Source organism: Microtus pennsylvanicus, chromosome 8 (assembly GCF_037038515.1).
Source record: "Microtus pennsylvanicus isolate mMicPen1 chromosome 8, mMicPen1.hap1, whole genome shotgun sequence".
Taxonomy (NCBI): Eukaryota; Metazoa; Chordata; class Mammalia; order Rodentia; family Cricetidae; genus Microtus; species Microtus pennsylvanicus.
This window is the reverse complement of record NC_134586.1, coordinates 90810324-90823977: the sequence shown is the minus strand read 5'-3', so window position 1 is coordinate 90823977 and position 13654 is coordinate 90810324. Positions and strand designations below refer to the sequence as shown.

At 37.3% G+C, this 13654-nt stretch overlaps 1 protein-coding gene across 2 annotated transcripts in view; it reads right to left on the bottom strand.

The window, feature by feature from the left end:
- The window catches only part of Smc6 (structural maintenance of chromosomes 6), a 58830-nt gene that overhangs the window by 35056 nt on the left and 10120 nt on the right, over positions 1–13654 (bottom strand). Inside the window, exons 4-10 of one of the 2 annotated variants that reach the window (XM_075984022.1) lie at positions 10562–10667; positions 5983–6119; positions 5412–5473; positions 3698–3778; positions 2858–2959; positions 760–879; positions 560–658 (exon numbers count right to left, since the gene is read on the bottom strand). In XM_075984022.1, the coding sequence (XP_075840137.1) occupies positions 560–658; positions 760–879; positions 2858–2959; positions 3698–3778; positions 5412–5473; positions 5983–6119; positions 10562–10667 (707 nt within the window). The remainder of the gene's footprint in view (positions 1–559; positions 659–759; positions 880–2857; positions 2960–3697; positions 3779–5411; positions 5474–5982; positions 6120–10561; positions 10668–13654) is intronic. The other variant, XM_075984021.1, reaches the window with a different exon arrangement.

Here is a 13654-nt window from a genome sequence, read left to right as displayed (position 1 = left end):
AGCCAGGAACAAACAAGCGGCCTTCCTACAAGTTCCACTTAGGCATGACAGTGCTGGAAGCCATATGTGCAGCTCCACAGCCGGTTAGTATACTAAAATCACTGACCTACACTTGAACAACCCTAACAAGTTATCTAACACAAACTCTACAAATAGGAAATCTAGATTCTAGATCATAAATCATAGCACCCTGAAGTTTCTCTGGAAACTGTTCTCACTTCTAGTATCTTCGGTTCACTAATGCTTCACTTTAGTGTGAATCTACAGACAGTTACTCCAGTATCTCTCTTTCTTTCAAGTGTTTTATGTTTCAACTCCTTTACAAAATCCTACTGTCCACATGCACGAGAAGTCAGCAGTCAAGGCTCAGACAGAATTATAGACAAATACAGGTCTGTTTCAAAATAGCTGCAGCTGCTATATATAATCTTTGGAAAATTACAAAACTGGTTCAAGTTTAACAGACTTACGTACAGATAATACACAGTTTGTAGATCAAAACCAGCACCAGTAGTCTCATGACCTAACTGATTATATCCTTGTAAGAACCTCTAAGTACCTGCTGTTCTTCCATTTTCCTATCAAGTTTGGCAGCACGCTCTTCACCAATTTTGATATTATCTCGAATAGCATTTAATTGTTTTTCAATTTCATTGACCTGAAATGCAATCATATACAAAATTATTACAAAAAAAGTTATGAATTACAAAAAAGTTATGAATTTACAAATGAAAATAGATGAAAAAAAGTGAAAATTACCACTGCCCAAGCCATTTCATGTTTCAAATACTCTAAGTTAGTCTTCATTGTACTTAAGCCGGCAATATTTTGAAAACGTTCCTCTTTCTCCAAACACTGGCGCTTTAGTTCAGTAAGTCGCTTAAAAGAAAAAGATTATTTTTATAAACATCAGAAGGAAATATTCTGTAAATATGTTATTTAAGACAAGGCCTAAACTGGTACCACACAAATGCTTATTTAAAAAATGACATCATTAATGTAAAAATAAAGACTTTAGTCTTTTGGTACTCTTGTGCTAAGTATAATAATTTTGCTAAGTGCTGCACTATAAAAATGATCAACTATTATGAGCAAAGCATTACAAGTTCACTATCACACAAGTCCTCAAGCTTCCTTTTCATTTCCTGCTTAATTCCCTATCTAAATATCCCTAACTCTTAATTCCTCTCTAAAGGCTAGATAAGCCTAATTTTCCAGATAAACATAATAAGTACCCAAAAGATACTAAAAAGAGAAAGAATGTATTCCCCCATCAAACAAGTCCTAATTTTCTTTTAATAACGAATGAAACAAATACAAAATATGTCATGAAAACAGGGTATTAAGTGGGTCCCAGAGCGCATGTTCTTTACACCTATGTGGACGGTCCCCGTCATTCACGTTTTCTATATTCAATCAAGCCTCAATACTGTAATCTTACTCTGATTCCCTTTCCAATCCAATTTACCTTCCTTAGCTAAGATTATTTCAATCTACTTCGAAATCCTTCCAAACTTACTTTCCCTGCCTCCTGATTTCTTCACTAGAGCTCCCTGCCTTTGCCTTCAGAGGTTATCAAAGCCAGCACTCAACAATTTTCAGCATTCTAAAGTAGCTATCTGCAGGGACTGCTGCAAAAAGGAGGTGGCCTGGTTATCTAAAAGGTCATCTCTATCCCCTAGCTGTCTTGGACTCTATAATCTCATTTCTCCTTTCTCACCGAGTTTCATGAAAACTATCTGTATTTACTCTATTTTCTAACTCTACAGATCTGGCTCCTGTTTTTCTCCCTACTGAAACTTGACCTGCCATAAACATCTGTGAAGACTCTGCAACTTAAAATAGTGAGAAGTCCTGTCAATTTCTACATCTCTCAGCCATAACCACTTCTCAAATCTCTCTTGCTTTGTCTTATATGGCTTCCTCTCATAGTTCAGACTTGGGTCTGCCTTTCCTGCTCTCCTAGTGATCTAAATAAAATATATTATGTATTTGGACTCAAAAATGTTATCAAGATCAGATTTTACTCCGATGTTTCTAATTTATATAACCAACTTTCTACTTGGTAATCCCATTAGATAACATAAAAGCAACTCAAAATTCTATTTAAAACAGACTGATACAGGGCACGACTGGTAGAAATTATTTAAAAATTCAAAGATTCCAACAATTTGTCCTGGTGGCCAAAATGTTAAGGTACGGTCTGACAGCAGCTAACAAGCCACTGGATGTCTAAAGAAGGCCACTATCCTGCTGGTGTGATCAGCCACCTACTACAGAGTCATACCAGTTTTATCTTCAGCTTGCGGGTTGGCTTGTACTCAACAAAATACATACTATGTAACATTTCCAAACTACTTCTAGTGAGAATCAGTGATGCCTTGTACAACCAATTAGTTACACAAGAAGGGATATGAAAGGTAAGATACGACCTTATCTTCTAGTTTAAAACTGTCTAAAAGCTGGGCGGTGGTGGTGCACGCCTTTAATCCCAGCACTCGGGAGGCAGAGGCAGGCGGATCTCTGTGAGTTCCAGACCAGCCTGGTCTACAAGAGCTAGTTCCAGGACAGGCTCCAAAACCACAGAGAAACCCTGTCTCGAAAAACCAAAAAAAACAACAACAACAAAAAAAAACACCCGTCTAAAAGATGAAAAAAGACACACATATCCATTATTACAAAACAAAATTAATTCCCTAATTATAAAAATTAAATGTCATATAATTTAGTGTGCTAAAAAAATGCCATTCGTTTTAGGAAGACATAGATTTATACACAGGAATATAATTTTGATACTTTTACCTTAAGTAATCTAGGAACTTAGCTCATATCAAAAAGATTTACAGTATTTACAAACCTCTTCTCCTTGATTTATCTGCTCCTTTGTTCTTTCTTTTGTTTCCATAATATATGAATAATCCTCCTTCATCTGTTCAAGTTGGGTTGCTTTCATGAAGAACTATATCAACAAAAAGAAAAGTACACTTAGGATTTTCTAGGCTTTTCTGTACAAAGAGGGGGACAACAATGGTCCCCCAAACTCTTAAATCAATTACATAAAAAGCATAAAAATGTAAGCACATATACATAAACACGGAGAACATACTTTATTTTACATTAAAATTACTGAACCTGTTATGTCCACATCTACACAGTCAAGTGCAAAAGCTCCTAATACCTCATGAAAAAAAATACCTTTAAGCATGAAAATAATACACCTTGGAAATTTAAAAAAGAATTCCTGTATTTTCATACATTCTACTTTCAAAGTAAAAATGACATTACATTCCTATCTTTGATCTGAATGAATCTAAAATTTCTAGAATAGGAAGTATCAAAACACATTCAGAAGATTATACACTAAGTTTTAGTAGTAATCAAATAATTCTTTAGCTTTAAAGTTTTAAATGGTTTAAAATTTAGTGGCCAATTCATTCCACTGTATTTTTTTAAAGGTCATTTGAAAAAAATAATAATCTATTCTTTAAGAATGAAAAGTCAAATTAAAAATATAAAGATCTACCAAAAAAGTTATAAGTACATCTTACTTGGCAATGTTTAAATTTATTTTACAATATTACTTTAAGTGGGTGATTCTGAAGAGAAAAAAAAATTCTTAGTACCCATTATCTGAGCAAATTTCTATGTATCCGAAAGCATGACCTTAGTTAAGTTTGTATTTAGTTCATTCTCTTACTTTGTATTTGTCTCCCTCATTTTTAGACTGTAAGAACTGTTTGCTCATCTCTTGTGTTAAAACAGAAACTGGATTGTCCACCTGAAAGAATTTTTTTAAAAGGGCATTAGAAAATATTCCATTTTAATGCTTTAAACCAATTTTACATTATAAAAGACCAGTGGTCAATCAAGAAAGCTAAGCTTTAGGCAAAGTTTATAGCACTAGGACTAAAATACTAAAAGCAATGTTACACATTTTTAACACAAAATAATGCTTCAAAATGGAACAATACCAAAATACATTGTCATTCAGCATTCTACTACAGAAGTTACAAGCCCAAGAAGCCTCCCATGTGCCTTTACTGGGTTTCTCAGGGGCTAGAGAAATGGCTCAGTGGGGAAAACACTTGCTATGCATGCATGAGAACTGAAGTTCAGACCCTCAGAACCCATGTAAAAAGTCAGTCAGCAAGGCCAGCCAACTTTAACCCTAGCATTTAGGAACCAGAGACAGGGAGAGCTGGCTAGCTAGTTGGAATTAGTAAGCTCTGGGTACAGCAAGAGAACCTAATTCAAAAAAGAGTTGAGCAACTGAAGATACCCAATGTCAACTCTGGCTTTCCACACAACACTTACACCCATATGTACATGCATACCCAACACACACGCAAGCACACAACAAAAAAAGAAAAAGTAGGCTTTTCACTTTCATATAGCTCTAATGATACCAACATCAAAGGATAATATAGGTAAATACACAGCATGTGAGTCAGCTTTCCTACATTCTTATCTGAACTCTGTCCTTACCCCTATTATGCAGCTTTTCAATACACAAAGAAAATTCAGTCCAGTTACCAGTGATCAGATCAAGTAATCAGATCAGTGATCAGGCAAGTACTGTTTTTTCACAGCAGTGCTTTAAGATTTATCTTTCTAACTTTGTGAGGAGAATAGAAAATTCAATGGAACTATATCATTAAACATTTGGAGCATAAATCATTTTAAATAATAGCTTAAGCAGAAATACAATTGGCTACCAGAATATATAAGATGAAAAAGTTTTAAATACATACTCTGCTTTGAAAGATTCAGAGTACTTCCTTAATAACAACTATGTTACTAGCAACAAAGCAACTTATGATACTAAAAATAATACAGGTTAATTATACAGAACTAATTAAAAAATAGACACTTCTCATTTTTAACATTAAAAGTGACAACTGTTCAATTTTTAAGTCAAACAATGTTTTTAAAAACACCTTCTTTAAGTTAATGCTGGTGCTTTTTTATTGCTTTCAAAAATGCTTACAGTTCAGTGTGACGGTGCTCATCAGGACTTGGGCGGGGAGGCAGATAGGAAGATCTCAGTCTGATCTACAGAGCGAGTTCCAGGCCAGCCAGAGCTACACAGTGAGTCTGTATTTCAAAAGGAAAGAAGAGGAAGCAAGAAACACATTTCGCTGTGCTTCCCTAGACCTTAATTATATCTGACTTCTTGAAAATGAGATCTGCAAGTCCCTATACTGCACAGAAATTTTATACCATTATTAAAATATATTTTAACAAGATATTGACTATGCTAACAAAATCAATGCACTAAAAATGGAGCACATATATTCTTATCAATTTACCATGAAGCAACCTTATTTACTTATATGCCTGTCAAAGGCAAAAATCACACCAATAAAATGATAGTTTCATTAATCAATCTGAAAAAGAAATTTAGCAATTACCTGGATGTTAAAATGATCAAGAATTGCAATGAGCTCTTCCTTCTTAGTAGAAACCACAGTGCCTGTTTATAAAAACAGAAGACCAGACTCCTTGTGAAATACAGGGGAAAGGTACAATATCTATAAAATGCAAATACTGAGCACATTTATCAGGCCAACAACATAAATACCAGTAAACACACGGAGTTTCAGTCATTATATCAAATAGAGAGTAGGAAAAAACCCACGTGCAGGAACAGTGCATGTGTCTTCCTGTGGGAAGTACCTTCTCAATAACTGAACCTCCCCTTCATGCCCTTTCCTACCTTCTACTAGCTCTAAGCTGTAGAAGTCAAGGGGAAGAAAGGATACCTACAGTTAAAAACAAAATGACAGAGTCTACTTCAAATTACTTCTGTTAAACATGATGTTGACTTTATGTCCTAAAACAACTCAGTGTAACATACACAAATACTATATGCACTGAGTAACCAAGCAGGTTATTAATGAGGTTTCAAGAGACTAGAACGATATCACAGGAACAATCATAAGAACTTTTAACTATTTACTAATATTAAGGAAACCAACAAACCTTTTTCACTTTTTAGTTTGTAAGATCGACTTCCGTCCACACTAATGTGTTGCTGCACAACTATGGAGTCGCCATACACATTTGCCCTGAAGGCATCGTCACCTCTGTTCCTTAATGTTATTGAGATGTCTGCTGAGCTGAAACAATGAGGTTAACCTGAGTTATATGATGGCACAATGCAATATGTTAGATTACAGCAATTTTCAAGTCCCCTATGCAATCTGATTAACATGTTAGTTAAGGGTCATAGTCTATCACATAATGTTAAAGACACTGTGTCAGTGAGAAAACTAAAGCTGAGAGTAAAAGCAGGAAGTATTTCCTAATTCATATGAGCAAAATACTAATGCCTTGTCATACAAAACTGTTTTAATTGAATGAAATCTTTGACAAATTTCTAGTGAATCTGTCAATAAACTTCATCCTTTAACATTTACAGGAAATGCAGGGAAAATGTTCAAAATGAGTTTCTCTGTGCTCTACGGATGTGACAGGAGATACACATCAATATTTGCTGTACATACTCCCATCCTACTCTTTGTAAGATGGACTTAGTCACCTGTCTATATTTTCATCTCTAAAAACTAAGCTAAATGTAGTAAATCCTCATGGAAAAATTACTCTTAAAATTCAAGTTCAGGAAAATAAGCCACACTTCAGTGAAGACTCCACTAATGTGAATTACACAGATGTCTTGTTTAAAGACATCTTAGCGACCCCAATCAACAGTAAGGGAAGCTGGGTGAGAAATATAAAAGAAACACTATGCCATCTTTGCAACATTTCTGTAAATCTAAAATACATTTTTCTTAATTAAAATTTCAACATGATCAAACCAAGAAATGATGGTTCATTAGAGCTATAGTTTCGAGGTCTCAACAGCAAAACCAATCTGGTGAGATGATGAAACCTGCAGGAGCTCTCGAGATGTGAACCCATCCAACTGACAAACGAATCATGTACCCCCAAATCAAAGACAAAGACAAACTCACTTCCTTCACACACACCCAACTAAAGTATTAGTAACTAATACCTGCACCATGGACTCTGGGGTGGCCAAGACTAAGATGAGGAGTAGTAAGACATAGAACGTAAACTCCACAGATCAAAGTCACATACTCAGTTATCACAAAGAGACAGGGAAGGAAGCTAACACACAGTGAAGCAGAACCAACCAAGAAAAGCGACTGGTGGGGCATGCCTTTAAACCCAGCATTCAGGAGGCAGAGGCAGGCAGATTCGTGTGAGCTGGAGGTCAGCCTGGTTTACAGATCAAGTTCCAGGACAGCCAGGGCTACAGAGAAACACTGTCTAAAGAAAACAAACAAGGACCGGAAAGATGGTAGAGGAGAATCAAAGAAGGCACTACAAAGATACACACAACAAAGTAGCCATACAAAAAGAAAATTAGGTCTGAAATAACATCTAATACTTTTAAATTAATGGCCCAATTGTTTTATTATTTTTATTATTTATAAGACACCCTAATACTGAAACCTTTAAATACAGTTCTTCATGTTGTGATGACCCCCAACCATAAAATTTTCATTGGTATTTCATGACTACAATTTTGCTACTGTTATGAACTGTAATGTAAATATCTACATTTTCCATTGTTCTTAGGTGTCCCTTATAAAAGTGCCATTCGTTCAACCCCAAAGCAATCAACCCACAGGTTAAGAACCAATGTAATAAAAGTTCAATAATTTTTAATTTTACATTTTCACTATCATTTACATTTTATTCACTTACCTGTCATTACAAAAGGATAAAGAAAAACTGAAACTATAAATAAACTAAATTTTATTAAACTGCAAAACCTTAAGCAGAATCCCAATGCTTTAAAATAGCCATTCTAACTATACAGAAAGTGACTGAGTGTTTGACTGGCTTCCTTAAACTAGCCAAGCAATGTTTTTCCATGAGACATTTTATGTTAAATACTTTAACCTGTCTTCCCAATTTGGGAAGTACTGAGACACAAGCATAAATTTCTAAGACATATCCTGACTATAGTTTAAAAACTACTAGCTTAGGGGGCTGGAGAGGTTGCCCAGAGGTTAAGAGCACTGGCTGCTCTGCCAGAGGTCCTGAGTTCAACTCCCAGCAACCACATGGTGGCTTACAACCATCTGGAATGAGATCTGGTCCTCTCTTCTGGCCTGCAGGTATACATGCAGGCAGAACACTGTGTACTTAATAAATTTAAAAAAACAAACAAACAAAAAAACTACTAGCTTATACAACAACTGATTTTCAAGTATAATTGCCTTAAGAGGGAACATGTATATATCGTAAAGCAGAGGTAACAACAGTAAATAATTTGTTTTGGGAAACCAATTTCTTAACTAAACAGCCCTTGCTGGACTGGTCCAGGTTGGCTTGGAAATATAGCAAACATCACGTCTCTGCCTCCTCAGTGCCAAGATAACAAGTATGGACCACAATGTAGCTTTAGTAACCTTTCTTTAAATAAAGCTAAAAGAAGAGCCTTTAAAAACTGCACTGCTAGCCAGAACTGTTGACACATGCCTTTAATCTGAGCACCTGGTCTCTGTGAGCTTGAGGCCAGTCTAGTCTACATAGCAAGTTCAGGCCAGCCAGGGATACACAGTGAGACCCTGTCTCAAAAACAAACAACCTCATTATGAGTTCTCCTTTTTAATTCCACTCTCTGTGATGTATTTAGTATCCATAAAACTGTCTTAGCTTTTTAATGACTCTTATTTCTGCAGATGGGCTACTCCACTCTGACCGTATCTGAAATTGTACTCTTGTCCCCTAGCAGCCTACTGTGTCTCATCTGGACGTTATCCTAAAGACAACATATTCAGAGAAGGAGGCCAACAGAAGTATTTGTTAGGACAGAATTCCAGTAAGATAAGTAAAAGCAAAAACTACACTGGAAAACTGTCATCAAATAGTTTTTTTTCTAAGCTAGGATGGGAAATGATTTACTGTATACCTATTCTTCTTTTCTATCAACTGGGAATCCTGAATTAAGGCTAAACTTCCTAAGTTCCTCAGCAATATGTAATTAAAAAACTGGCATTCTACATTTGTATCATATTCCTACTCTATGTTTAAGTATTAAAATAAAGAGAAAAATGGACAGAACAAATAGAAATCTGTATCCTGTTCTGTCAAGTATTAGTATCAATTATCAAAGTTTCCATTCGATAAAATCACCAGCTACACACTGTAAGAGAATGAAACAAAAGCAGGGTATTATTATGAGAACCTAAGATCCCTCTAGAGGGTATCTTGGGTACTGGGGAATATTATTTTAAGATGTGTTGCTTTTGTGTATGCTGCATTTGTTTAACTCTGTGAAGCTGTGATTCTTTGCCTGTCTAAAACACCTGATAGTCTAATAAAGGGCTGAACGGCCAATAGCAAGGCAGGAGCAAGGATGGGTGGGGCTGACAGGTAGAAAGTATAAATAAAAGGAGAAACAAGGAAGAAGAGGAACAATAAGGAAAAGGGAGAAGGATGTCAGGGGCCAGCCAGCCACCCATGAAGTAAGAGGAAAGTACAGAAATAAGAAAGATAAAAGCCCAGAGGCAAAAGGTAGATGGATTGATTTTAGTTAGGAAAAGAGGGCAAGAAATAAGCCAACCTAAGGAGGAGCATTCATAAGAAATAATAAGACTCCATGTAATTTATTTGGGAGCTGGGTGGCAGCCTCCCCAAAAGAGGAAAACATCACACAACACTTGGGTAGTAACAAGAACAAGAGGAACTGGGAATGCTGCACAGTCCTTGTCTAACAGAAGGGAAAGCAAAAACAGGAGGGAGGACAACACCATCCTGACTCACTAGAAAAAGGGTTGTCAGCGGGCAAAAGGCTCCAACAGCAATGACGTAAAATTAGACAACTGATCAGTTATATGAAAGCAATGTCTAACAAACAAAAACAGGAATAGAGCCAGACACAACTGAACACACAATTCCAGCACTGGGAAGGCAGAGGTAAAAGGACAGAAGTTCAAGACCAGCCTCCGCTATATAACAAGTTAAAGGACAGTCTATGTCTATTTCAAAACAAATAGAAAGAAGTATGAATGTTAACCTACAAGGCAGTCTTATGACTGCTCATCAAGGGTCCAGACAGTAGACGTGTGACTGTGACTCTAAACCCATATTCACTGAGTAAGAAACAGCCAGAGATAGGATACTTTTCTAGGAGTCACAGAAAGCTAAAGAAAGAAATTCTGCACAAAACAAGTTGGCTCAACACTGACTTTGCTCTCATCCCTATCATGTTAGTATGAATGATGATATGAAGTTTAAGCAAAAACCCACAAAGGTATAATATTTAATAAATATTTGTTTAAAAAATACATAAATTTGCTGCTGCCATTTCTCCCATAAAAACAGCAAGTTTAAGTGGGCAGTGCACAGTACTAAGTAACACAGGTTATCTGCCAAGATGATAAAAGGAAGCAGAAGGCCATGTTGGCAACAAGGTCAGGGCAACAGACTAATATCTGAAACCTCTCCTTGGAGATACCCGCTCTCCAGGGTTTTTTAAAGCATTCTTCTTACTAGAGAATAAAACATCAGCAAGAACACTTACTTCTGTCCAGCTTTTACAAAACCTTTTAAAGAGGATCCTCTATTAGTAGCAACTGCTTTTCCACCAAGACCAACTATGAGAGCGGTGAGCACAGCACTCTTTCCACCTAAAGAAACACATTGAAAAATTCATAAAGATAAAATTCTGACTTTATAACTTCATTCAAAAAGATGTCCGACTCTGTCTCCACCTGAAGTAAAATGTTACAAATACAATTATAATTTTCTTCCAGTGCTAAGGTGGCAAACTAAGGAAAAATCCCCATCAAGAACTACCTCACTATCACCAGTAGGAAAACCTCGTACATTTCAATACCAATTTTGTGCCCACAATAAGAAAGGAGAAAAATGGTTACCATCTTTTCAACCCGAAACTCAGTCTATCCTCTTAGTGCATCAAACTAACAATTATGGGGCTGGAGAGATGGCTCAGTGGTTAAGAGCACTGACTTCTTCCAGAGGTCCTGAGTTCAATTCCCAGCAACCACAAGGTGGCTCAAAACAATCTATAATAAGATCCGGTGCCCTCTTCTGGCTTGCAGGGATACATGCAGACAGAACACTGTATACATAATAAATCTTTAAAAATAGAAACTTTCAATTACATTTACATATGTAATTAATTTACATAATTTGTCACTACATTCTAATTTAATTATGGCTACTCCTTTTATCATAAATTTCTAGGCACAGAAACTTTAAATAGCTCTCAAATGTAAGAACCCAACATGAGAAGAGATGTTGTCTCTACAGTATGGATGCATCCTGGTACGAGCACATGTATTCACTGAACACATTAAATGGAAAAAAATTAGAAAAAAATTAGAAAAATCACATATTTCTAATTCAATATTCTTAATTTAGTATTTTTAAATTTTAGTTTTTTGGCCCTTAATTTTCAAATTCATTTCCTATGTCTTTTATGTTTAATTTTTTGAAATGTAATTTTTATTCTGAAAGATATAAAACATCCAAAACTTCACTTTGAAAATCTCAACAACACAGACACAGCAACCATTTTCTGAATCTCATCAGCTGCCAATCAATTAACAACATTTTGTTATCTTCTACAGCATACCACCAAATTATTAAGCCAACAGAAATTAATGATTATCGTGCTTTAGTTCCTGGAATGCCTTTCAAGTTCTTATTCTTTTTTCTTTACTGCCAGATACAATGCTTTAGTTAAATGTCCTTTATTAAGTTTTATAAAAGAAACCACTCAAATTTTTAAAGACATAACTTGAGAATCCATGGTTCCTTTTTCTTGTATTCTGCGACCTCCCTGTAATAATGACCCTCTTCTTCATTCACACTGTCCTACTGAAATGTCTTCCTTCTTCACTCAATGACAGAAAAAGCAAGCAATAGTAAAGAAAGGGACTATGGCACCACACATACCTAATTTCCTTTCCTAGTACTGTTACTATCTCAGTCAACCCTGACACCGGCTTGTCCACCATCAGCTGCCAGTGTAGACAGTCCGTCACAACAATCTTGTCCATGTCAACTGCCAGTGTAGACAGTCCGTCACAACAATCTTGTCCATGTCAACTGCCAGTGTAGACAGTCCGTCACAACAATCGTGCCCATGTCAACTGCCAGTGTAGACAGTCCGTCACAACAATCTTGTCCATGTCAACTGCCACAGTGTAGACAGTCCGTCACAACAATCTTGTCCATGTCAACTGCCAGTGTAGACAGTCCGTCACAACAATCTTGTCCACCATCAGCTGCCAGTGTAGACAGTCCGTCACAACAATCTTGTCCATGTCAACTGCCAGTGTAGACAGTCCGTCACAACAATCTTGTCCACCATCAACTGCCAGTGTAGACAGTCCGTCACAACAATCTTGTCCATGTCAACTGCCAGTGTAGACAGTCCGTCACAACAATCTTGTCCATGTCAACTGCCAGTGTAGACAGTCCGTCACAACAATCTTGTCCATCATCAACTGCCAGTGTAGACAGTCCGTCACAACAATCTTGTCCACCATCAACTGCCAGTGTAGACAGTCCGTCACAACAATCTTGTCCATGTCAACTGCCAGTGTAGACAGTCCGTCACAACAATCTTGTCCACCATCAACTGCCAGTGTAGACAGTCCGTCACAACAATCTTGTCCATCATCAACTGCCAGTGTAGACAGTCCGTCACAACAATCTTGTCCATGTCAACTGCCAGTGTAGACAGTCCGTCACAACAATCGTGTCCATGTCAACTGCCAGTGTAGACAGTCCGTCACAACAATCTTGTCCATGTCAACTGCCAGTATAGACAGTCCATCACAACAATCTTGTCCACCATCAACTGCCAGTGTAGACAGTCCGTCACAACAATCTTGTCCACCATCAACTGCCAGTGTAGACAGTCCGTCACAACAATCTTGTCCATGTCAACTGCCAGTGTAGACAGTCCATCACAACAATCTTGTCCACCATCAACTGCCAGTGTAGACAGTCCGTCACAACAATCTTGTCCACCATCAACTGCCAGTGTAGACAGTCCGTCACAACAATCTTGTCCACCATCAACTGCCAGTGTAGACAGTCCGTCACAACAATCTTGTCCACCATCAGCTGCCAGTGTAGACAGTCCGTCACAACAATCTTGTCCATCATCAGCTGCCAGTGTAGACAGTCCGTCACAACAATCTTGTCCACCATCAACTGCCAGTGTAGACAGTCCGTCACAACAATCTTGTCCATGTCAACTGCCAGTGTAGACAGTCCGTCACAACAATCTTGTCCACCATCAGCTGCCAGTGTAGACAGTCCGTCACAACAATCTTGTCCATGTCAACTGCCAGTGTAGACAGTCCGTCACAACAATCTTGTCCACCATCAGCTGCCAGTGTAGACAGTCCGTCACAACAATCTTGTCCATGTCAACTGCCAGTGTAGACAGTCCGTCACAACAATCTTGTCCATGTCAACTGCCAGTGTAGACAGTCCGTCACAACAATCTTGTCCATGTCAACTGCCAGTGTAGACAGTCCGTCACAACAATCTTGTCCACCATCAACTGCCAGTGTAGACAGTCCGTCACAACAATCTTGTCCATCATCAACTGCCAGTGTAGACAGTCCGTCAC